Here is a 26,899-nt window from a genome sequence, read left to right as displayed (position 1 = left end):
CCTCGGTTACGAGAGTTCCGGAACCTGTACAGAAAATTGGAATAGAGATCAACATAAACATTATTTCCGCCATTTTTATTGCTCATGAATACCACACACGGCATACACCATACAGTGAGTTCAGAGGTGCTGGTCCTGATAGCTGTACACATCGGTACCTCTAATACCCAATAGCACGTCCTCTTGCACTGCTGAGTGCCTGTGTTCGTCGTGGCATGCTATCCACAAGTTCATGAAGGCACAGTTGGTCCACATTGTCGCACTCCTCAACGGTGATTCGGCATACATCCCTCAGAGTGGTTGGTGGGTCACGTCGTACATAAACAGCCCTTTTGAATCTGTCCCAGGCATGTTCGACAGGGTTCATGCCTGGAGAACATGCTGACCACTCCAGTCGAGCGATGTCGTTATCCTGAAGGAAGTAATTCACAAGATGTGCACGATGGGGGCGCGAATTGTCCTCCATTATGATGCCGATATGGTTGCAGTATCAGTCGGAGGATGGAATTCACGTATCGTACAGCCGCTACGGCGCCTTCCATTACTACCAGCGGCGTACGTCGGCCCCACGTAATGCACCCGCGAAACAGAAGGGAACCTCCACCATCTTCACTCGCTGGACAGTGTGTCTAAGGCGTTCAGCCTGATCGGGTTGCCTCCAAACACGTCTCCCACAATTGTCTGATTGAAGGAATATGCCTAATCGGTGAAGAGAACGTGACGCCAATCCCGAGCGGTCCATTCGGCATGTTGTTGGGCCCATCTGCACTGCGCTGTTGTTGCGAAGATGGACCTCGCCATGGACGTCGAGAGTGAAGTTGCTCATGATGCAGTCTATTGTGCACAGTTTCAGTCGTAACACGACGTCCTGTGGCTGCACGAAAAGCATTACTCAACATGGTGGCGTTGCTGTCAGGGTTTCTCAAAGCCATAATCCGTAGGTTGCGGTCATCCTCTGCAGGAGTAGCCCTTGGGCGGCCTGAGCGAGGCATGTCATCGACAGTTCCTGTCTCTCTGTATCTCCTCCATGTCCGAACGACATCGCTTTTGTTCACTCCGAGACGCCTGGACACTTCCCTTGTTGAGAGCGCTTCCTGGCACAAAGTAACAATGCGCACGTGATCGAACCGCGGTATCGACCGCCCAGGCAAGGTTGAACTACAGACAACACGAGCCGTGTACCTTCTTCCTGGTGAAATGACTGGAAATGATCGGCGGTCGGACCCCCTCCGTCTAATAGACGCTGCTCATGCGTGGTTGTTCGTATATTTGAGTGGGTTTAGTGACATCTCTGAACAATCAAAGGGACTGTGTCTGTATTACAGTATGCACAGGCAACGTCTGTCTTCAGGAATCCTGGGAACTGGGGTGATGCAAAACATTTCTGAAGTGTGTATTTAAAATAATAGTGGGCGCATGCTACGGATCTGTTTAAGAATGTTCTCACAGACTTGTACTACTGGAGTGCCATGTTTTCTTATTGTGACATCACGGCAGAGTGGTAACATTGCGCTTCACGTAATTGATAGGACTACTGTGATGATCATGTTTACACACGAGATGATGATTGCCACAGCATTTAGCATTTAGCAGCTTTGTAACATGTACACACGATGTTCTGTGTACTGGAGGGAAAGGTACGGTAGCTATGATTTTGTGGAGGATTACACGGGGGGGAGTCAAAAAGTAAAGCTACTATTGCAGTTTATCGTCGTAGGGCTTGGTAGCACTGCAAGAAATTCTGTACAACGTTTCAATCTTACTTACGCGCTAGTCGCCGTATTGCAGCAGGCCGTGAAACGTGGCAGCTCCATCGTCGATCTGCACCGAGGTGGCAATGAGGGTTGTGATTTGCTTTATGTTTGGGAAGGGTGTTAAACCTGCGGAAATTATTCGTCGAATGCAAGCGCAGTACGGTGACAGCTGTTTATCACCAGGTAAGATATACGAACAGATAGAGCGCTTCAAACAGGGAAGAACAACTATGTGTGACGGGGAAAGACAGGGCAGGCCATCGACGTCGATAACTGAGGAACGTTTGGAAGTCGTTGAGGATTATGGCGATCGAAAACAGACGAATCACATTGCACGAAATCGACAGTACTTCACAACCAGTCAAAGTTCAGCGATAGGCTAAGTTTTCGGAAAGTGTGTGTAAGGTGGGCACCGAAATAATTCTCAACTAAACATGAGTTGCAAGGGCGGACATCTTTTGTAAACATCTGGCCCATTTATCATCGCGAGGAGATGGATTTTTACAGCAAATCGTTACTGCAGACGAAAGTGTGTGTATCATCACGAACCGGAAAGTAAGTTTGTGAGCACGGTTAGGAACACCCATCATCACCAGAAATTAAGAAATTTAAACGTCAACCATCAGCTGGTAAGATTATGCTGATAATACTCTGGTACATGGAAGGTGTGGTAGCCGTTCATTTTAGCCCCAAGAGTGAGAACTGTTGTGATATGTTGCGGACTGAACTGAAATCTGCAATCAGATCTAATCGTCGCAGAAGACTGAGAAAAGGTGTCATCTTGCAGGAAGATAACGCTCGGTCACATTCTTGCAAACGGACGGCCGAACCGGTAAAGGAGCTGGGATTCAAATTGCTGGAACACCGGCTATTCAGCCCAGACCTGGCTCCAAGCGACTTCCATATATTTAGACCATTGAAGGAAGCGCTCAGGCGAAGAAGATGCAGAAGTCATTGACGTGGTGCGAAGCTGGTTACAGGTGCAACCAAAATCCTTTTTTATCCACGAATTAAAAAAAATTGTATCATGTTGGACAAAGTATGTTGATGTGCAGGGACGTTATAAAGAAGAGTAATGTATACTTCATTTTTCTATCATTAGAATAAATATTCCTTTTCTCAAAAGCCCCTTTAATTTTCGACTTACCCTCGTAGTTAAATGATAAATATTTTCGACATTCTTTGTTTTCTAGAGCGGCATCATTTTTAATCAGTATGGAAAGTTTATACTTTACTCATACATCGTTTGATGTTCACAAGCACAATGTGTAAGTAATCTTACGTCGCCCTCCCGGCTAGCTGCGCGGTCTAACGCACTGCTTCCCGAGCAGGAATGTGTGCCGGACCCCGGCGCGCATCCGCCTGTAGGGGTAAGTGTCGAGGTCCGGTGTGCCGGCCAGCCTGTGGATGGTTTTTAAGGGGGGGAGGACGTCAAACGGGCCGACTTGGAGCAGGAGAGGCACCACAGGACATTTTATATTCTACTGTCTATACTTTTACAAATTAATTCATAAAACTTTGTCAGCATGACCAGGAAGGATTCGGAATTCACACTCATAGCAGTGGAAGTTCAAAAACATAACAAAATAATTTTTTTTACATGTGAAATTTTTTCGCTTACTATTGGCTGCATTTGTTGATATAGGAACATTTTTCTTCACAAGTAAGAGAGATTCCTCGATGAATTTTGCACAGCATACAAACCACACTTACAGGTGTATGAAACTCTAGAATTTTCCAAATCTATTAGAAACTGTGGTAAAAATTGAGATAATTAACCATAAAATTTGATTTTTTTTCTAAACATAAAGTTTAAAACGTAACAGCTCATTCATTTTTTCATAAATTAAATAGATTCTAGACTTTCAGACACCTGTAAGTGTCGTTTGTATGCTGTGCAAAATTCATCGAACAGTCTCTCTTACTTATGAAGAAAAGTGTACCTATAGCAACAAATGCAGCCAATAGTAAGTGAAAAAATGATAAAACATCGCATGTAAAAAAATTTATTTTGTTATGTTTTTGAACTTCCGCTGCTACGAGTGTGAATCCTGAATCCTTCCTGGTCATGCTGACAAAGTTTCATGAATTTATTTGTAAAAGTATAGACAGTAGAAAATAAAATGTCCTGTGGTGCCTCTCCTGCTCCAAGTCGGCCCGTTTGACGTCCTAGCCCCCCTCCTTAAGGCGGTTTTTCATCTGATTCGGCGAATGCGGGCTGGTTCCACTCATTCCGCCTCAGTTACACTATGTCGGCGACTGCTGCACATACACGGTCTCCACGTACTTGCACACCGTAATTACTCTACCACGCAAACACTCGTTTGGTATAAGACGTTCCTGGGGCAGAACCGCACATTAACACTGGGTTCGGTATGGGGTGGTGGTGGTGTGAGTGGACTGCTGTGGCCTGTTGTGGAGTTGAGAACCACTGAGGGCTACGGAGGTACGAAGCCTCTCCGTCGTTTCTAGGTCACTGGTTCAATACACAATACACAAAATCTTATGTCTCTACTTTAGTGTACACAAAGTGTAATTACGTTAACCGCGCTGCTGCTACGGTCGCCGGTTCGAATCCTGTCTCGGGCATGGCTGTGTGTGATGTCCTTAGGTTAGTTAGATTTACGCAGGTCTAGCCTAGGGGACTGATGACCCCATATGTCTAGTCCCATAGTGCTTAGAGCCATTTGAACCATTTTTGTAATTGAGTCATCGGCGTAGCTCTTTGTACATCGTTTGTTTATCCTCTATACCAGATTCCACTGATGAAGGGCTGTATGCCTAATTACCAGTCTGGCTAATAAACGCATCTGAAGTCAGCAACCACGAAAAGTGGTTGAAGGATAGTGAAACCGTTGGTAGGAGACAAGTTGTTGGGTATCAATGCCTAAAAACAGATTGTAAAGGTAACTCTGTAAAGCAGGCGTGACGACAGAGTGCAACGCTGGCGCAAGCGCACGTTTTCCGGTGCACACCGCTCAGCGTGCATTGTTGAACACGTGGCTCAGCGGGAGACGACGACCGTGTGTTCCCATGGTGACTCACCGACATCGTCAACTGCGACTGCTGTAAATGCGCAATAATCTAGACCGATCTGTACCTGATGGATATCTCTACTGGCACCACCTATGCACACATCAGCTACAGGACTGTAATTCATGCATTCTAAAGGTAGACCAACACACACATGGTCATAATTGTTGGGCTTATTAGTGTATTTAGGTATTGACTGGAATACTCTCTTTCAAATTATAAAGGTGGCTGGGGTAAAATACAGGGAGCGAAAGGCTATTTACAATTTGTACAGAAACCAGATGGCAGTTATAAGAGTCGAGGGGCACGAATGAGAAGCAGTGGTTGGGAAGGGAGTGAGACAGGGTTGTAGCCTCTCCCGGATGTTATTCAATCTGTATATTGAGCAAGCAGTGGAGGAAACAAAAGAAAAATTCGGAGTAGGTATTAAAATCCGTGGAGAAGAAAGAAAAACTTTGAGGTTCGCCGATGACATTGAAATTCTATCAGAGACAGCAAAGGACTTGGAAGAGCAGTTGAACGGAATGGACAGTGTCTTGAAAGGAGGATATAAGATGAACATCAACAAAAGCAAAACGAGGATAATGGAATGTAGTCGAATTAAGTTTGGTGATGCTGAGGGAATTAGATTAGGAAATAAGACACTTAAAATAGTAAAGGAGTTTTGCTATATGGGGAGCAAAATAACTGATGATGTTCGAAGTAGAGAGGATATAAAATGTAGACTGGCAATGGCAAGGAAAGCGTTTCTGAAGAAGAGAAATTGATTAACATCGAGTATAGATTTAAGTGTCAGGAAGTCGTTTCTGAAAGTATTTGTATGGAGTGTAGCCATGTATGGTAGTGAAACGTGGACGATAAATAGTTTGGACAAGAAGAGAAAAGAAGCTTTCGAAATGTGGTGCTACAAAAGAATGCTGAAGATTAGATGGGTAGATCACATAACTAATGAGGAGGCATTGAATAGAATTGGGGAGAAGAGGAGTTTGTAGCACAACTTGACAAGAAGAAGTGACCGGTTGGTAGGACATGTTCTGAGGCATCAGGTGAGCACAAATTTACCGTTGGAGGGCAGCGTGGAGGGTAAAAATCGTAGAGGGAGACCAAGAGATGAATACACTAAGCAGATTCAGAACGATGTAGGTTGCAGTAAGTACTGGGAGATGAAGAAGCTTGCACAGGATAGAGTAGCATGGAGAGCTGCATCAAACCAGTCTCAGGGCTGAAGACCACAACAACAGGTATTGCAGATTCTTCTAGGGTGCATGGTTTGTTAATGCAGTTGCAAGACATGGGAGATAAAGGGTAATAGTTCAGCTTGGTGGTGCTCTCCAATAGCACCACCTTAAGCAACAGTAAATCCAATATAAATTTAAAAAATATCCACTACCTTCGATGCATCCTCTCATTGTATATTTTGTGACAGCAGTCCCAAAACGTGGAAGCCAGTGGGTACTCTTCATCTCAGAGGTGCTTCCGAAAACTACCACAACCAACAACATAAAACAAGTGTAGAATGAAGTCCAAAAGCAATTTGGAAACTTAAGGGCCAGGGGACGGGGGCGTAACATTCTCTCACTGCAGACCTTGCGCCTTCAGTTTGGAATACCGTAGCTCGTGTCTAACAGCTCAGCTTGCTGGTGTCCTCTGACAGCACCACAGCCGAAGACGACGGTAAATCTAATATGAGGTCCCAGAATAGTGGTCCACATGTGGAACCTATCAACTGACTTTCCTCACAACTGCAGTCATAAGCCGTGCTACATCTACATCTACATCCATACTCCGCAAGCCACCTGACGGTGTGTGGCAGAGGGTACTTTGAGTACCTCTACCGGTTCTCCCTTCTATTCCAGTCTAGTATTGTTTGTGCAAAGAAAGATTGTCGGTATGCCTCTGTGTGGGCTCTAATTTCTCTGATTTTATCCTCATGGTCTCTTCGCGAGATATACGTAGGAGGGAGCAATATACTGCTTGACTCCTCGGTGAAGGTATGTTCTCGAAACTTCAACGAAAGCCCGTACCGAGCTACTGAGTGTCTCTCCTGCAAAGTCTGTTCTCCGTTGGATCTTCTCTATCTCTTTTATCAACCCTATCTGGTGCGGATCCCACACTGGTGAGCAATATTCAAGCAGTTGGCGAACAAGTGTACTGTAACCTACTTCCTTTGTTTTCGGATTGCATTAATTCTTCCAATGAATCTCAGTCTGGCATCCGCTTTACCGACGATCAACTTTATATGATCATTCCATTTTAAATCACTCCTAATGCCTACTCCCAAAAAATTTATGAAATTAGCTGCTTCCACTTGCTAACCTGCTAGAAGAGGATGGGACCTATGTCTGTATGGGGAACCAGAGGTGACATAAGCGTAAAATTTGTCGTAGACCACGTTGCACACTATTTCTGTTCTAGGTATTGTCGTAGCGGCATCTTATCATTTAGAAGGCCCGCACAACATACAAGCAAGGTGGGCTGCTGACCTCCCTTCAAGAGTTCATATCAAAACATCGCCAGTGAATGTAAACATCAACAGACTTTCCTCATAAACACGGAACTACTTAGTGAAAAGCCGTTTGACGGAGATCCAACAATTGGAAGTAATGTGACTAAGTGTAGCACTGCGCAGAATCGGTGTTATAAGCATGCCAGAAGAGTCAGACCGTCAGTGTGTACCTACAGCTAGGACAGCTCTGGCCAATACCTACACCAGATCTAGCCCAGTAAACACTCGCCGTAGTCTTTTGTAGAAATTTGTATCTTGTTGGGCGTAACGCCACTTTGGAACTATGTAGCGTAATATTTTGGTTGTTATTATTTCTTTTCATTGTCTTGTAACTTTTATCCAGCTTTCACCACCACAAGATTTATTGTCTTTCTTGTTGTTCTTGAGTCTGGAAATTAGTGCACGCCAACAAGTTGTTTTAGTTAAATAAAGCGTGTTCAAACTTCATCGTTTGTTCGTTCCTGCCGACCGCAGGACGGCAGAGTTATGGATCAGTGCCTTGGCGAAGCTACTGTAAGCAGTAATTCCTAATCCTGTGTTGCATGCTGTTGCCATTTTGCAACAAAACCGTAAAATTACGTGTAATATTAAGTATACCACTTGTATCTCCGTAATGTTGGCATATGGCAACATACAATCCCGCACCATCGAGCCACACTCCGTTGGGCGCCATAATGTTGGCAGAAACAGTTCAAAATCGATAATCTTTGACAAAGGTCGAGTGTAGCTAAACGAGACTGTCAGCAAATCTAAAGTACTGAATAAATCAAAAGTTCAGTATTCAAGCTATTACATAGTATTTTGTCTGTCTGACCCTATCCTCAGATACTTTTTTTCAGTGAAATTGGTTTCCTAAAGAAAAGCCGTGCAGTGGTGGGTTAAATGGTTACACTAACTGAAATACTTGCTTGTAAAGCTTCTAGATGTCGCTCTCCAGCGCAGCTATCACTAGCAACAACAAATTCAGTCTGAAGTCTCAAATTGTGGACATTCTCTGATGAGGCAAGGTCTGACTGTATTTGTGAGACATAGCAATTACTGGCTAACTGTTTACCTCGGTACTACCGCCATCAACAGCGAATCAAAGCTGAAGTCTCAAAATAGAGGTACACATGTACAACCTTATGCGCATACTCCCATAGCGTGATTACTGACTACAGGTGTGAGATATTGAAATTAGTGGGTGACTGCCCACCTTGATGGTGTTCTCCAGTGCTACTTCGACCACCAACAAAAAATCTACTCTGAAGTCCCAGAATGGTGGTCCACACATGAAACTTAGTGGGCTCCTCTAGATGCACGACTTGTGACCTCACGGATCGATTAGTGAGTAGCGGCTCACCTTGATGATGCTCTCCAAGACCCTGAGGCTGGCCAGCTCTGCGATGCTGGCAGCACGCAGGTAGTCGTCTCCCTCGCCGAAGACGTCCTTCAGCTCCCGGTGGGCCGCGTCCTGCCACTCTGGGTGGAGCGCCAGCACCGCCAGCACGTAGCTGATGCACACAGCCGTCGTGTCGGTGGCGGTCAGTGCCATAGTCACCAGCTGCAAAAGTGTCACAGTTACTTTAGCTTCGAGGCACGGTTCACTGCGCACAATGACCACAATTAATCCTCATGGATATTGAAAATACAGACTCCAACACCACCCCAAAGCTACTCACGAATGAGGAGAGGAAAATTGTTAAAACTACTGTACAAGGAATGATAGAACATCAAAAAATTTTGCTTATTTGGCGTTTGTAGTATAGTGCATTTGAATACAAGATTAAAGTTGCAAGTGAGTTGAGGACATAACGGTGCGACATGTAGCGCGCAGAACTGCCAACTCTGGCGGCAACAGTAGCCCTGAATGATATTTTCACTCTGCAGCGGAGTGTATGCCGATATGGAACTTCCTGGCACATGAAAACTGTGGGCCGGACGGAGACTCGAACTCGGGACCTTTGCCTTTCGCGGGCAAGTGCTCTACCAACTGAGTTACCTAAGCACGACTCACGACGCGTCCTCAGGACGGTAGGAGACGAGGCAGTGGAGGAAGTAAAGCTGTGAGGACGGGTCGTGAGTCGTGTTTGGGTAGCTCAGTCGGTAGAGCACTTGCCCGCGAAAGGCAAAAGTCCCGAGTTCGAGTCCCGGTCTGGCACACAGTTTTAATCTGCCAGGAAGTTTTCACAACAATGGCCCTAACTGGGCTTGTGATCGAGTCGAAGTAGCCGCGTGGGTCCGCCACTTGCTGTCGCCTGCCTTCCCATTGCCCTCACAGCAAAGGGGATAGTGTGGTGGCGTAAACCCCCTGATCACCAGTCTCTGCAATGATATCCTGCCTTAAATTCCAAACCTCTCCACAGAGTCATATGAACTGAGAACTTCAGACACTGGTGATGTGAACTGTCCATCGAATGAGAACATTAAGCTCATGAGGGGACTGTACGAACTTTCCCTTACCGATTTGATTCATACTGACAGGATGTGTAGCGCACAACTAGGACGTCAACATATGCAAACAGGAAGACGCAACTCTCACCCGTTTTCATGAGAGTCCGATTGCATCTACATCTACATCCACACTCCGCAAGCCACCTGACGGTGTATGGCTGAGGGTACCTTGAGTACCTCTATCGGTTCTCCCTTCTATTCCAGTCTCGTATTGTTCGTGGAGATATTCGTAGGAGGGAGCAATATACTTCTTGACTCTTCGGAGAAGGTATGTTCACGAAACTTCAACAAAAGCCCGTACCGAGCTACTGAGCGTCTCTCCTGCAGAGTCTTCCACTGGAGTTTATCTATCATCTCCGTAACGCTTTCGCGATTACTAAATGATCCTGTAACGAAGCGCGCTGCTCTCCGTTGGATCTTCTCTATCTCTTCTATCAACCCTATCTGACACGGATCCCACACTGGTGAGCAGTATTCAAGCAGCGGGCGAACAAGCGTACTGTAACCTACTTCCTTTGTTTTCGGATTGCATTTCCTTAGGATTCTTCCAATGAATCTCAGTCTGGCATCTGCTTTACCTACGATCAACTTTATATGATCATTCCATTTTAAATCACTCCTAATGCGTACTCCCAGATAATTTATGGCATTTTCTGCTTCCAGTTGCTGACCTGCTATATTGTAGCTAAATGATAAGGGATATTTCTTTCTATGTATTCGCAGCACATTACACTTGTCTACATTGAGATTCAATTGCCATTCCCTGCACCATGCGTCAATTCGCTGCAGATCCTCCTGCATTTCAGTACAATTTTCCGTTGTTACAACCTCTCGATATACCACAGCATCATCCGCAAAAAGCCTCAGTGAACTTCCGATGTCATCCACAAGGCCATTTATCTATACTGTGAATAGCAACGGTCCTACGACACTCCCCTGCGGCACACCTGAAATCACTCTTACTTCGGAAGCCTTCTCTCCATTGAGAATGACATGCTTTGAAAATTTTAGGCGTCCTTATACAGGGAGTTTCACAGTTTATGTTGCTCGCTTCCAGACGTTGTAGAGGGCCTTAGTAAATCAAGTTTTACATAGGAACCAATCTCCAGAAACGGTTGTTTTCTATGTCACATGGAAAATAATATGTACAGATTTCACTCCTATTTACTATGATGTTATAACAGCTGTTCGATATGACAACCACCAAGTTCGATGCACACAGTGTGAGTCGTGCTCACTCCGAACTATGCGTTTCCTTGACTTGGCTACCTGTGTTTGGTTTCCCGTCGTTGTTGCGCTTATGCTGTGGTTCTTCATCCTTCTACGTGTGGCAGCAGCGATGTGTATCGATATTTGCACCGTGTACCATCTTTCGTCTTGTTCATATAGTTTTCGGCCAGGGGGTGTGCGGGCAGTCGGTCGGTTGGTGAGGACCAGAGAGGATATCTCAGTGTGCTGCAGTCGGCTGGTTCCGCTGGCGGTGCCTGCGCAGTGTCGGAGCGTGTGTGGATCTGTCCGATAGCTACGAGCTTCGTGGCCCACCGACCCAGGACGTCAAAGTTGGGTGGTCTGTTAAGTACCCAAGTCACGTCGGATCATGTTGTGTCGTTCGTTTCGGTGGTTCGCTGTTCGGGAGCTTTTCCTGTGAGCAACACCGAGTGTTTGTAGTGGTGAAATCGAACCGCCGTGCGGTAGAATTAACTATATTGGTTCACCACAATTCAAGTGCACTAGCGAAATTTTCTGCATTGTGGCCATTAGTGTTCCGGTTACCCGCCCTGGCCACTGACGTTAATTCAGGCAGTTTTCCTTTTTGGTGAAGTTAACTATATTACCTTATTTCAAATTTAAGTGTACCAGCGGAATTTTCTACCTTGTGGCCACTATTTTTTAAGTACCGGTTGGTGGCTAGCAAGTCGTTCGGTCGGTCGGTCCGTAACTGTCTCTTGGTTGGGTTACCGACGGATCAAGTGTAGTTGGGCCCAGCACCTGTTTCACCTAAGCAAACGTTAATGTGTCGAGGGCAGCCACCCTCCCTCCCTGTAAATCAATTTATGTAAATCAATTGTGGGCCTTCAGCCGCTTAAAACCTTATTCTTAAATTTAGTTATTGTCGTTGCGTTGCTTTTCCATTTAGTATGCGTTCAGCCATTGAAAACTTAAAGGCTAAGGTATTTTTTGAATTTTTGGAAGATCAGCTGTGGGCCTTCAGCCGCTTAAAGCCTTATTCTCAAAATTTCCACTTAAGCGAAAACATTGCTGACTTCTGCCTTAAGGGGCTCCGGAAAGGCTCAAAATCATGAAAACAACTACTTTAAAAATTTTTTTGAAATGTGTTCTACATGGGCGTGACCCACTGTGGCGCTGTTAAACTGTTGTCAAATGGTGTTATTATTAACGTCCGTGTTCATCAGGTACATTTTAGTCATGTGAGATAAAGTATGTGTTGTGGCTAACCTGTGATGGTTCAATATATATCGCTGGTGTGATTGTCGATTGTTTCATGTTTATTTACTCTGTCGTTATCTCGAAAATATTCGTAATTAATTCTGTTTCTTGAGTCTCTGTTTTGTTGAAGTATAATAATGAGTAAAAGTAAAGTTATTAGAAATCCTCTGAAGACTTTTAAGAAAAGGAGAAATGTTGAAAAGCCAAAGGTATGTGTTATTACTGTAAACAATAAAGACGATGAAAATCCCCAACATAGCTTGTGTCCCAAAGAAGAAGACAGTTGGTGTAAATATAACAAAGGATTGCTAACTGGTGAAGTGTACACTCATAAGCATAGTCAGTCTCATGCAATAATGGCGGTGATAAAACCTATTTTCAGAGACTTAGCAGCACCTGAACTGTTGAAAAAGTGTATTCACGGAAAAACTCAAAACCCCAATGAAAGTGTAAATAGTGTTATATGGTCGAGAATCCTCAAGACTCTATTTGTTGGAATAGAAACACTTCACTTTGGTGTGTATGATGCTGTTGCGACTTTCAATGATGGCAACATTGTAAGGTGCAAGGTATTTAGAAATATGGGAATGAAGATAGGTTCTAACATGGTACGAGCGATGCTTGCTTTAGACAAGGAACGCCTTCGGGCTGCAGACAGGGCTGTAAAGAGTCTAGAAATACAAGCAAGAGTAAACAGGAGGAGGAACAAGAGGAAGCTGGAGGAGGAGTTTGCAGAGGATGAAGAGAATCCATCTTATGGACCTGGAATGCAATAAAAAGTTAATCCAATCTTTGTCGCTCGATACCCAAAACTTTTATTTTCTCATACTAATTACATGTTTTCTAAGGATCTTCCAAACATATTTGTTTCAAACTTTCAGTAAATGTTACACAGTACCTTCTGCATAATTTAACACAGCCTTTTTCCAAAAAACTGTATATTTTTGAATATATAAATAAAAAATTGCAAAAAAATGTTGTGAATTTTCATTACAATTGAAAAAAAATCATCTTTAATTACTGAACTAAAATTTTGTAAAATCCCTGTGTTAAGTTGTAGCCCATATTCCAATAAATAATCTGTAAAATGTTCAACTTCCTACCTCAAATACTTTGTGAGGAAAGATGTAACTTATAAGCGTTATTTTAACATTGCAAGTATAGGGCGTTCCGGAGCCCCTTAAAAGATTATGGTAATATATTTCAAAATTTTGAAATTTAATTGTAGCCTTCACCCGTTTGTATTGCACCTTATATATGATATTTTTGTCAACTTTTGCCTTGAGGCTTTCCGCCTAGCTGTGATATATATATATATATATATATATATATATATATATATATATATATATATATATTTTAATTATTTTATTTGCAATTATAACTGCATGTCTTCAGTCACTTTACATTTATCTTGTTGCTTTTTAAGATTTATTGTTTGGAGACCTTCAGCCGTGAAAGAATTGGGTTTTGAAACTCGTAGTTGTAAATGTTCGGCAATGTGCCGTTTTGGTTTAAAGGTGTTATTAAATTACAATTTTAAAAGTGAAACTGACCGACAGCTTATTTGGCCCTTTCCACAATCCTAATCACCTCTTCTGCCCAGCGGGTTTGTGTTTGCGCAGTAAGTTCGCATAAACTCCGTCGAACATGCGTGGTGTAAGGTTCATCACTTCATCAGCAGCCACGATCTGTGGAACCAGATCCTCCTTCGACTGGACAGGGGTCTCGTCTACGAGACTCTTCATGTGGCCCCACAAGAAAAACTCCGAAGGGGTTAAATCTGGGGACCGCTGTTACCGAGCACGTGATCCACCTCGACTGATCCACCTGTCCCCGTGATTTCAGACGAGGACTACAAAATGAATTGCCACGTCATCGGGCTGGGACCACAATTACTGCCGAATGTCCAGTGGCGCACCTTTCAAAAGCTCCGCCATCACTTGTTGCAGGCATATCGAGTACCTGACACAGGTTGGGAGCAAGGATGAACGGCCCAGTCACACGACCATCGCGGATACGAGCAGCTGCCCGAACACTGGTGCCGAAGGTATGCGGAAATCTTCGTGTGCAAATGGCTTTGGAGTTTTCTTCAGCCCGTATGTGGTTGTTTTGAGCGTTCAAAACAGTTTCCATGTTTAAATACGCTTCATCGGTGAACAAGATTCGCGTTGGAAACTGAGGAAAATCCACGCAATGGTGTAGAAACCAAGTACAGAAATTGACAAAAGGCACAAAATCCGCCGCGAGCGCCGGCCGAAGTGGCCGTGCGGTTAAAGGCGCTGCAGTCTGGAACGGCAAGACCGCTACGGTCGCAGGTTCGAATCCTGCCTCGGGCAAGGATGTTTGTGATGTCCTTAGGTTAGTTAGGTTTAACTAGTTCTAAGTTCTAGGGGACTAATGACCTCAGCAGTTGAGTCCCATAGTGCTCAGAGCCATTTGAACCATTTGAACCGCCGCGAGCATAGCGTGTGCCTTCTGAGGCTGTATGAGTGGTGTTACTTCTCGTGCAGAACACTCCAGACAGACGAGTGAGAGACATCCAAGTCACGTGCAGTGGCTCGAGTCCTCGTCGATGGGTTCTCTTCAACTTTACGAAGCACCTCCTCTTCCAGTATGACAGTGTGTTGCCATCTTGGAACACCCCAGTTTGCTCTATTGCTTGCGAATTTCTCACTTTCGCGCAGCCGTTGTTCTACTCTGGCAAACATGCGATGTGATGGAATCACACGATTTGGAAAGTACGCGTGGCACAGACGTTGAGATTCTCTTGCAGTACTACAAGCTTCACCATAAATTAAAGACATATCGGTGTGTATATGTATGTATGTGTGTATTGCACCAGGGACCTAGAAACTACAGGGAGACTTCGTCTCTCCGTAGCCCTCAGTGGTTCACAACCCCACAAGAGGCTACAGTAGTCCACCCGCCCCACCGCCGCCCCATACCGAACCCAGGGTTCGGCCCCCAGTGGACCTCCCACTCCCAGGAACCCAAATGGTAGAGTAATTATGGTGTATGCATACGTAGAGACAGTGTCTACGCAACAATCGCCGACATAGTGTAACTGAGGTGGAATAAGGGGAAACAGCCCGCATTCGCCGAGGCAGATGGAAAACCGCCTTAAAAACCATCCACAGGCTAGCCGGAATACCGGACCTAAACACTAATCCGCCGGGCAGATTCGTGCCAGGGACAGGCACGCCGCCGGGCGGGATTAACCGAGCGGTCTAGGGCGCTGCGGTCATGGACTGTGCGGCTGGTCCCGGCGGAGGTTCGAGTCCTCCCTTGGACATGGGTGTGTGTGTTTGTCCTTAGGATAATTTAGGCTACGTAGTGTGTAAGCTTAGGGACTGATGACCTTAGCAGTTAAGATTTCACACACATTTGAACTTTTTTTTGTTTTAATAGGCACGCCTTCCCGCTTGGAAAGCAGCGCTTTAGGCTCGGGGCTAGCCGGGCGGGCTCATATCGTTGTACTCTGCAAACGTGTACTCAGGCATCCTGTCACTACAGCACGACTGTAGTCACTGTGATGTGAACTGACGCATCACCAGGAACATGAACACAAGGCAGACGGAAATAGAGGACATTATGTGACATCGCATCATCGTACCATTTGTGAATGTGAGTAGTCTACCATAACAGGCGAACTGCGTAAGAAACATCTAGCGCGCGACTGGGTAGCTCTTTTTCTCCTTGTAATATAGAGACGAAACATTTCCGGACATGGGTTCCTATGTATAACGTAATCTACTAAGTCCTCTCTATAACCTCTAAAAGTCCGTAACATTAACTGCGAAACGCCCTGTATCAATTGTATGGTCCCTAGCCCCCCATCAGTTCGCAGCCGAGCGAGATAAACGTTAGCTCTGTAGCTCCCTTTCACAACTGTTATAAGTTGGCCTTCTGTGTAAATAGTAGGTGGAAGGGGGAGAAAGAAAAGGAAATAGAAGGGGTTACCAGTATCAGCAGCATCGAGACATTAAGTGGACTGTTCACTAGGTGGGTGTGGTAACCACCGTGTCATTACGGACGCAGCACTCAACAAATCTCCCTGGAAATCTCGGCACGCCTCACTGCCGACCCATACTCCCACTGAGTGCCATATACCCGCAAAACCTGTCCATATATTCCATGCTCGCTACTCTAAAGGTTCTCGTAAGAGGTTGGACATACTTGTGCATCGACATCGAAGGAGGTGGACCCATTACCCATCTGAGTGAACGAGTTACCTGAATGCGTGGTGTGTCGGTTTAGTTAACATGGTAGCTTTCTCCAAATTTTTGGGTGTTCACATTGATGACAACTTTAACTGGAAGAAGCATATTACTGAGCTTCTCAAACTATTAAGTTCAGCTTCTTTAGCTTTTTATACAATCGCTAGTCTTGGTAATAAACAGATGAGCCTCCTAACGTACTTCGCATATTTCCACTCAATAGTGTCTTATAGAATAGTTTTCTGGGGTAACTCAGCACTTAGACGTAAAGTACTTATTGCACAAAAGAGAGCAGTGAGAGTAATTAGTGGTGTTCACCCAAGGACGTCATGTAGGCACCTATTCAAGGAGTTAGGTATTTTAACTGCACCATCAGAGTACATATATTCGCTAGTGAAATTCGTTATAAATAATCCATCTCAATTCGCGAAGAACAGTGATGTTCATACGTACGCCACTAAAAGGGAAGAATGACCTTTCCTATCCGTTATTGAAGCTGTCAGTTGCTGAAAAAGGAGTACATTATTCAGCAACAAAAATATTTGATCATTTCCCCAAGAACATAAAGTGTCTGGCTGGTAGCAGATCAAGTTTTAAATGTAGCTTAAGATCATTTCCTTCGGACAACTCCTCCTATTCCATGGACGAGTTTCTGTTTCAGAACTGGGTGAATATATATATATAATCTTGCAATCTGACTTCTTCTACATCATATCGATAAAATAATCGTAAAAATGATCTACGGAGCTTGACATAACTAAACTAAACTAAACTAAGTCAGAAGTCTTCAGGTCCCCTCTGACCGATCCAGCGCTGAGGAACGAAGTCATCCAAAACGCTACATCACAGTGCCAATGCGGTGCAGCTGCATCCTGCTGGAAAATGAAGTCCTGGGAATCTTCCATAGCTTGAGAGAATAGCCATTGTTTCAAAATGTCCGGGTGTGTGATTCCCGATACAGTTCTTTCCACAAGGAAAAATGGTCCATAAACGTTTGTGCGGGATACGCCACAGAACACATTGATCTTCGTTGAGTCTCTTTGGTGTTGCAATGCTAAATGTGGATTTTCCAAACCCCATATGCAAACACTGTGTCTGTTGGCTTTTCCACCAAGGTGGAACGTCGCTTCATCGCTAAAAGTTACACATTGTAGAAGTGCGTCATTCTCGAACTTCGCTAGCACATAACCACAAAATGCGAGACGCTTCTCTTTATTATTGTGGTTGAGAGCCTGCACAAATTGTAAACGGTAGTGGTTGTACAGCAAACGCAGTATCAGAACCTTCCATACAGATTGTGACGTTCACCTGCTTTATTTCCTCGCTGATTGTGTCGACATACTACGTTGCTATGGGGGGTGGAAGTTCAACACTGACTACATTAAAAGATGTAGCCGACAGGTGAAAAACTGCGTTTCACAGTTCTTTACTTTCACTGTTCGCAACCCTCCCCCTCACCCCTCCTCCCCCCCCATAACACGCAGTTATATTGCCAGTTAACTACTGGCAAAATTTGATAAGCCTCATTAATACACTCCTGGAAATGGAAAAAAGAACACATTGACACCGGTGTGTCAGACCCACCATACTTACTCCGGACACTGCGAGAGGGCTGTACAAGCAATGATCACACGCACGGCACAGCGGACACACCAGGAACCGCGGTGTTGGCCGTCGAATGGCGCTAGCTGCGCAGCATTTGTGCACCGCCGCCGTCAGTGTCAGCCAGTTTGCCGTGGCATACGGAGCTCCATCGCAGTCTTTAACACTGGTAGCATGCCGCGACAGCGTGGACGTGAACCGTATGTGCAGTTGACGGACTTTGAGCGAGGGCGTATAGTGGGCATGCGGGAGGCCGGGTGGACGTACCGCCGAATTGCTCAACACGTGGGGCGTGAGGTCTCCACAGTACATCGATGTTGTCGCCAGTGGTCGGCGGAAGGTGCACGTGCCCGTCGACCTGGGACCGGACCGCAGCGACGCACGGATGCACGCCAAGACCGTAGGATCCTACGCAGTGCCGTAGGGGACCGCACCGCCACTTCCCAGCAAATTAGGGACACTGTTGCTCCTGGGGTATCGGCGAGGACCATTCGCAACCGTCTCCATGAAGCTGGGCTACGGTCCCGCACACCGTTAGGCCGTCTTCCGCTCACGCCCCAACATCGTGCAGCCCGCCTCCAGTGGTGTCGCGACAGGCGTGAATGGAGGGACGAATGGAGACGTGTCGTCTTCAGCGATGAGAGTCGCTTCTGCCTTGGTGCCAATGATGGTCGTATGCGTGTTTGGCGCCGTGCAGGTGAGCGCCACAATCAGGACTGCATACGACCGAGGCACACAGGGCCAACACTCGGCATCATGGTGTGGGGAGCGATCTCCTACACTGGCCGTACACCACTGGTGATCATCGAGGGGACACTGAATAGTGCACGGTACATCCAAACCGTCATCGAACCTATCGTTCTACCATTCCTAGACCGGCAAGGGAACTTGCTGTTCCAACAGGACAATGCACGTCCGCATGTATGCCGTGCCACCCAACGTGCTCTAGAATGTGTAAGTCAACTACCCTGGCCAGCAAGATCTCAGGATCTGTCCCCCATTGAGCATGTTTGGGACTGGCTGAAGCGTCGTCTCACGCGGTCTGCACGTCCAGCACGAACGCTGGTCCAACTGAGGCGCCAGGTGGAAATGGCATGGCAAGCCGTTCCACAGGACTACATCCAGCATCTCTACGATCGTCTCCATGGGAGAATAGCAGCCTGCATTGCTGCGAAAGGTGGATATACACTGTACTAGTGCCGACATTGTGCATGCTCTGTTGCCTGTGTCTATGTGCCTGTGGTTCTGTCAGTGTGATCATGTGATGTATCTGACCCCAGGAATGTGTCAATAAAGTTTCCCCTTCCTGGGACAATGAATTCACGGTGTTCTTATTTCAATTTCCAGGAGTGTAGTTTGCAGGCATACGTCAGCATACTGCTACAATATTTACTGTTGAATATCTATGAACAGTAAAACCTTAATCACACAGTTCACAATTCTTGCAGAATAATATGGTACGTATTGAACAGACAATGTTATTGTTTCAACATACAGCCTATTTACCTTACATTTATTTCACAGTTAAGTTGATGCATTGTTGTTGACCTAACCAGCACGGGTGACTCGTCTGAAAATCGGCCGTGGACTGTCTCGAGCCCAAAAATTCTGGCCTTTATATATCATCACAATAATACGTACTGAACTATACATTGTTCGATATTTAAGTTACAGAAATTACAAATGAAACGTACTTCATTCAATTGACTGCATATGTAGAAAAATTGCATCTTTTGAACAGAATTTATATTTGTTTATACGTCAACAATAGACCTAAGTTAGGAAATAATTACTGTTTTCATCCTATAACAAAAGATACTAACTATGAATGGTCAAAATAAATTAGAAAATCAGTTACATACATAAAAGTAAGCACAAAATTAGATCTGGTGTTATATTATTTAAGAGAGTCAACCTTTCTATTTTATGAAAATGCCGATTTTACTCACGTATATTAGTGGTAATTAGTAAAAAATGAAAAAATGAATTTAAGGAGGCAGATGGTGTTGTGTCGATTCCCTAAGGTCTCGACACAATGAGTGGCTAGGTGCACGCGAAACTAACGCAGACGGGCGTAAATTCTGAAACAGGAGACTGGATGAAAAACTATAAAGAAAAGAAGAGAGATTGTCATCTACTTAACTTTTAATGATGTTCTTCTTGTTGAAATACATCTCTTGCATAGTAGTAAGCAATTAGCAATGATACACATGGCGCCTTGCTAGGTAGTAGCGATGGACTAGCTGAAGGCTATTTAATCTGTCTCTCGGCAATTGAGAGGAATACTTGGTAGGTCTAGTCGCAAGCTATGTCGTCCGTACAACTGGGGCGAGGTCAAGTCCGTGTCTTGTGACCTGCCCTGTGGTGGCGCTACGTTTGCGAATACACAGTGGCGACACGCGGGTCCGACATGTACTACAGGACCGCGGCCGATTTAAGTTACCACCTAGCAAGTGTGGTGTCTAGCGGTGACACCACAGATGGCAAAACAAGAGAGGAAGTAAAAAGATCCCAGCTTGCTTCGCCAGAAGTTGGTTAGGGTATTTCAAGTTCTCGAGTGGTACTATTGATAGACTTACTGGGACTGCACACAAAACTTCCTTGAATCCGTCGGACATCATTCTCTGACACACGTGGTCGGCTGTCCTTTTTCCTTTACATACACTCCCAGTCTGTGTAAATTTCTTAAACCAATGACTAATGATTTTGCGAGTTGGTGGTTGAATACCGAACAAGGTGCGAAATGCCTGCTGCAATGCAATTTGCAACACACTTTTCGCGAACTGAATAACGCAGAAAACCGTATGCTCCACCGTCGCCGTATCACTCACAACTGACAGTGAATTGGAATGACGGCCCTATTGCCGACCGAGCTCTACCGGCCGCTTCTGAAACTATCACCATCCGCCCGCCAAGAACTTTGAAACTTCCTCTTTCGATTGGTATAAAGGTTGTTCATTTTGGATCTGTACTTGAATACAGACAAATTTTTGAAAATTGGTCCATAATTTAGAATAACCCTGCAATAATAAGAATAGTAATAAAGAAGTGGGGAAGAAAGGCAGAGAAAAACAATCAGGATGGAGAAGAAGAGGAGGAAGAAGAAGTTGACAGAAGAACAGGAATGGAAGAATAAACAGAATTAAAGAGAAGGGGAAGGAAGAGGACAAGAAAGGTTGAAATGAAGAAGGAGAAGTCAGAGGAGGATAATCATTGAGAGGTGTGATTAGAGAGTAATTAGAAGAACAGCGTGGCACCAGCCCAGCCGCCTACGCCTCACCTCGTCCCGGACCTCCGAGACTGGGAGGACGGTCTGCCCACCAGGCTTCACCAGAGTCTCGAGCAGACGCCGCCGCGTCTTGGCTGGTCCCTCCTTTGTGGCCGCCGACCTCATGGCGATGACCTCCTCTACCCGCTCCCGCAGCTGCGCGTAGTACTTGAAGATGGCGCGGCCCTGTGAAGTCAGACGGAGCAGCAACTTGCTCCGCAACCACGGCCGCACCATCATCTTCTGTGAACACCACCGACATTAGACAAACATAGTTTCCATTTGGGATGAGGTACTCCCTTGCAAGACTGGTCCCCACTAACCACATAAGTCACAATAGTATTTCATGATGAATAGACCCATTCCAACTGTTTCGACAAATCCTTTACTTGGATAAGCCAGGTAAAAATGAAATGTCGTGTGGCTAGGGCCTCCCGTCGGGTAGACCGGTCGCCTGGTGCAAGTCTTACGATTAGACGCCACTCCGGCGACTCGCGCGTCGATGGGGATGAAATGATGATGATTAGGACAGCACAACACCCAGTCCCTGAGCGGAGAAAATCTCCGTCCCAGCCGGGAATCGAACCCGTGCCCTTAGGATTGACAGTCTGTCGCGCTGACCACTCAGCTACCGGGGGCGGACATAAGCCAGGTTTCAGGAAGTAAATCTCATCTTCAGGCGCCACAAAAAAAGACAAACTGAAAGGTATCTTATTTAGAATTCATTAACAGTAAAAGGGTCCCTAAAATGTGAATATTATGTAATGCCTTGATTGCGTACGAGAAAATCGTACAAGTCACGTAAAAAATCCATCAAAATTTATCACGTAACGTGCGAGATCCCGCGCGGGTGAAGCATGAAAATGTTCTTCGACAGAAGCAGTACTGCATTAGCTGAACGGGGCCTAAGTGGAAAAACCATGAACGTAACAACAAAAAAACACTCACTGTCAGCCTAATGTAACGTATCAACCGACTGCAAACGACAGGATATGTGGCATGGCCTAAGAAAGTAAGATCAAGGCATAAATGCCGTTGAACGCCAATTTCTGCACCTCAGAAGTACCTTACCGTGCAAGTGTCGATCCCGCACCACGTTATGGACGCCCAGCAAGAGCGATCAACACACTGACGGGCTGACAACAGCCACTTCGCTCAGGTCACGCTTACGTCACAGAGCGGCAGCCGCCAGAACGAGCATCGAGGGCGCGAATGACGACAGAAGAAATCGTAGCTCAAAACACGGCCGCATCCCCGCGTTTTCTACCAAATCCCACCCGCTACTAACTGCGTTAACACCACATTACTTTACGAAAGGTGTTAACTGAGGTAGAGCTGATACAGAACAAATACTAAAAGAAAAACATGCAATGTGTATTGCAATTGTCAAGAAGTAAAAATATTAAAAATGTGTTATGAAATTCTATAACAACAAAATAATAAACATTCATAATGACATTGTCATGAAGTAAAAATAATAAGGCCATAGTACAACATAAAAAAGGGGACAAACCGACACACCACAAATGAAACGTAATAGTGGAACAAAATCAATATACAGAGTATGAAATATTGAAAATACAAGGCTATGGATGTCGACAGTGCAATACTACGTAAAAGGTAACCTACGTAATCATGGTGCATAGAATCTCCAGTAACGGAGACGTCAATGTGACTGATAAACACCTAAAAATACTGGATATATACAAAGCTGCAGAGCTCAACATTAAATACAAAACTGAGGAACGATACACGCTGGTGTCCAAAATTAAAGCAACAAACCATAGTTTCCCCTTCCTGTGTATAATTGACGATATAATCATACAAACTGTCAACCAGATCTCCGTACGACCGTGTCCTGCGCGGAAGATGGCATTCTGGTCAACGGGCAACCACGCCAACGATGACGTCAGGACACGTATCAAACGGGACAGTGGTTTTCGGATAGTCGCGCATCCACAACCGCTGTTGCACGGTCACATACGGCGCAGTACGGCTCGGAGAAGCCGCCTACCAGGCTCTCTGCGGTGGCCTCGGCAGAGTTGTCTTTACTGTCGGGGACCTGCTGTATGTGTACCTCTGACCCGCCTTCACAGAAGGGAACGACTAGAGAGGAGTCGTCGACATGGAACGTGGATCGTCGAAGAGTGGACCAATTTTCTTTTCACAGAAGTCGCGATTTGGTCCGGACAGTGGTTCTCGGCGGATTCACAGCTGGAGCGGGACGCAAACATTGTGGAAAGGGACCGATATCGAGAAGAATCCCTAATGGCGTGGACAAGGATTACATTTACTACTCGAACCCCTCTTCATGAAATTGTACTGGTGAATCGGCAAGATTTAACTGCTGTCAGGTATCGTGACGGAATCTTAGGACATCATTTGCGTTGTTGCGAAGTGCTGTGGGCCAAGACTTCGTATTGATGGACAATACTGCTCGACCTCAGAGTGAGCGTAGCTGATGTTTTCTTGGAAACAGAAGATATTTCACGCATGCCATGGTTTGGTCGCTCTCTTGATTTGAATCCCACCGAGCACGTCTGCGGTGCACGAGGGATACGGCTTGCATCACGCCAGCACTCTCCAATACTTGCGAGCAGCGCTGCAGGAAGGATGGGCGTTATTGCTTCGACATGAGGCTGATGACGTCATTCACAGCATGCTCCGTCGTTTGTCAGGCCTGTATTGCTGCAAGAGGTGATCACACCCATAGTGAGCGCATGAACCAGCTGTCTGAATGTGTGTGTGCAAATCCTTTAAGTTGGAACAAACGAAGAACGTTTTCCGTCTACCGTTATGTATATGGCAGGTGTTTACATTCTATATTCTTGTTTCTACTTTACTATCACCTGATTATACTGTTTAGTGGCACAATAAACGCAACCTTGCAGGATTTCGGTTGGCCGGCTGGTGTGGCCGAGCGGTTCTAGGCGCTTCAGTCTGGAACTGCGCGACCGCTACGGTCGCAGGTTCGAATCCTGCCTCAGGCATGGATGTGTGTGACGTCCTTAGGTTAGTTAGGTTTAAGTAGTTCTAAGTTCTAGGGGACTGATGACCTCCGATGTTAAGTCCCATAGTGCTCAGAGCCATTTGAACCATTTTTGTTTTGTTTCGGTTGCTTCAATCTTGGACACCAGTGTATTATGTACAACCCCAGAAGAGAAAAACTGAATCTAGTTCTGTAAACGTTGTGTGACACCTCGCAATTGACATGACATGCAGCCTCCAACATTAACGTACGACATGTTAAAGACACAAGTTACGTGATGATGCCATTGGCAGCTTAGAACCTCAACTGGCCAGATTTCTTAAGATGGCAGTTAATTAGCATTATTCTTTTTTCACAATCATACACGTTTAAAATAGAGGGGAGGTTATTACATGCTTAAAAGTGTCCAGAAGTTTCGAAGGCTGGAGGAGGCGTACTGACCGGGACCTGACTAAAAAGACAGCATAGTTCGCGCAGGCAGACAACCCACTGGTAGAGCCTGGTTGAAGAGCCCAGGGTAGAGGAGAAGCGAAGTGGGAAAACAGTGCGTGATAAAGTTAGGCTTGTCATCACGCACTGACAAGTTAATACGAAGAAGAAATTCTGTCAGATCTGAGAACGTCTTCAATGGAGCAGATGTTCTAGACTACCATAATACGGGGGGCTCTAGGCTAGAGGTGTACCCAGACAATTTACGTTGTTGGGTAAATTCGCAATCGATACCGACATTGTCCAACATGTGGCCGTCACGATTTCGTTAACAGTACTGAGTAGTATGGTGTACGGCGCATGTGCACAAATGTTTACTGTGCACTAGGCATACACCTGACAGTTGACGGCACAACGAATGGTGCAGTGTCTGATATCGCTATCAGAGTTACAGTCTGTAAAACGTGTTCAGTGGCGCGCAAGAAGAGAATGGAACGTTAATTCTGCTACGCATAAATAGATTTATCAGTGTGACAGAACTCTTTGAGAAATGGGAAGTTTGGTTTCAAAAGCTGGAAAATATCCTAAAACTCTAGTGAATAAAGAGAACGTATACGTGAAGCATGAGCGAGAAACACTCATAAAACTCCACTAGACAAGCTAGTAATGAACATTGTGTACAAACGACTCCGGTTACATGCTTACAAACTACACATTTTGCATCACGTTAAAACTAAGGAGCATCGCAGACGACGTGATTCTGCTGCTGAAACGTTGCATCGTGTAGTGTGTAGACGAAAACAACGACTACTGCAGTGCAGTGCTGTTCAGTCATGAATCTGCCTCCCACGTCTGTGGCGAAGTTACCAGACATAACTGTCGAAAATGGGGAAGTGCGGGAGAACTGATTCAGTACGAAAGGGACACACCAAAAGTTAATATGTAGGTGCAATTAGTTCATAAACTAGAGTCTACAGTTACAGGACACACCTATCCCAACACGTCGGCGAACTGTACAGTTACACAGGTGCCTCCCGACGTCGTTTTCCAGTTGGACACTGCCCCACCGCACTATCCAGAGTTTGTTACCACAATTCTCCATGAGATATTTCCTGAACGCAAAATTGCAAAGAGGGAAGAGTTGCATTGCCCCTCTCGGTTTCCCAATCTGGCTCCACTGGATTTCAGTGTGAAGGCGTTTATCACGACACTGTTTACAGAAAAAAGCTTCGAGATCTGATAAATCTGAGACAATGGATCTACACTGCAGTCAAGACCATAACTAGCGACAGCAAAAAATACTTTTATTTCATGAAAAAATTTGGTGTTATATTTTGATAAATTCGATGTTATTTTTTGCCATATTCGGTGTTGTTATCTTTGCAAAATTTGGTGATTTTGTGAAATTCGGTGTTTTTAGCAAATCTGGTGTTTTTTGCAAAATTAGGTGTGTTTTTTACCAAATTCTGTCTTGGTTTTTTGCGAAATTCGTTGTTGTCTTTTGCCAAACTCGGTGTTCTTTTAAACCAAGTCGATGTGTTTTACCGAATTCTATATTTTTTTCCAAATTCGGTGGTCTTTTTCGCAAAATATAGTGGTGTTCTTTTGTTAAATTCGATGCTACTTACGTAGTAAAATGAGAGTTCGTTACACAGGGAAGGAACTGCAATTTTAAGATCATACACCAACCCCAGTCTTGAGGTGAATGGAAGCCAAAACGCAGTTTTAACTTTCAGTAACAATCAGAATATTCGTACATTGCCGTCCTTTTTTGTATGACAGTTTTACACATTGCAAAATTACAAATTTCGCAATATGTCGCAAAAACCGGTAATTTCGTGTTATTTTTCGCGTTGTTGTTTTCGCGAAATTTTCCTCCACCTAGCTATGACACACATCATGCTTACGAACATGTGGCGAGAAGTGGAGTACCATTTCACTATTTGTCGGGCTATAAACGATGCCCGCATTGAATTGCAGCAACACACATAAAAATTAGTTCCTAGGTTCAATGTTGAACAAATAAAATTGTAAACCGACATAGGTCCTGAAATATGAACGGATGTTTTTCCATACGTCTAGCCCGGACTCACTGTACTAGAATCATTAACGATTCTTAAAGTGTTCAGTGTGACGTCACTGATACGCAGGACGGTCCGGACTGGGGCTGATGCGGAGCTGTCAGGGGAGAACGCGACCGTTTTCACGAGCGCTTGA

The 26,899-nt window shown here is 45.1% G+C and overlaps 1 protein-coding gene across 1 annotated transcript in view; it reads right to left on the bottom strand.

The window, feature by feature from the left end:
- The window catches only part of LOC126209944 (cytochrome P450 4C1-like), an 87,298-nt gene that overhangs the window by 7,573 nt on the left and 52,826 nt on the right, over nucleotides 1–26,899 (bottom strand). The window contains exons 4-5 of the mRNA XM_049939060.1: nucleotides 21,277–21,507; nucleotides 8,636–8,836 (exon numbers count right to left, since the gene is read on the bottom strand). Of these exons, the coding sequence (XP_049795017.1) occupies nucleotides 8,636–8,836; nucleotides 21,277–21,507 (432 nt within the window). The remainder of the gene's footprint in view (nucleotides 1–8,635; nucleotides 8,837–21,276; nucleotides 21,508–26,899) is intronic.

Source organism: Schistocerca nitens, chromosome 10, assembly GCF_023898315.1.
Source record: "Schistocerca nitens isolate TAMUIC-IGC-003100 chromosome 10, iqSchNite1.1, whole genome shotgun sequence".
NCBI lineage: Eukaryota > Metazoa > Arthropoda > Insecta > Orthoptera > Acrididae > Schistocerca > Schistocerca nitens.
This window is presented reverse-complemented; position numbering and strand designations above follow the sequence as displayed.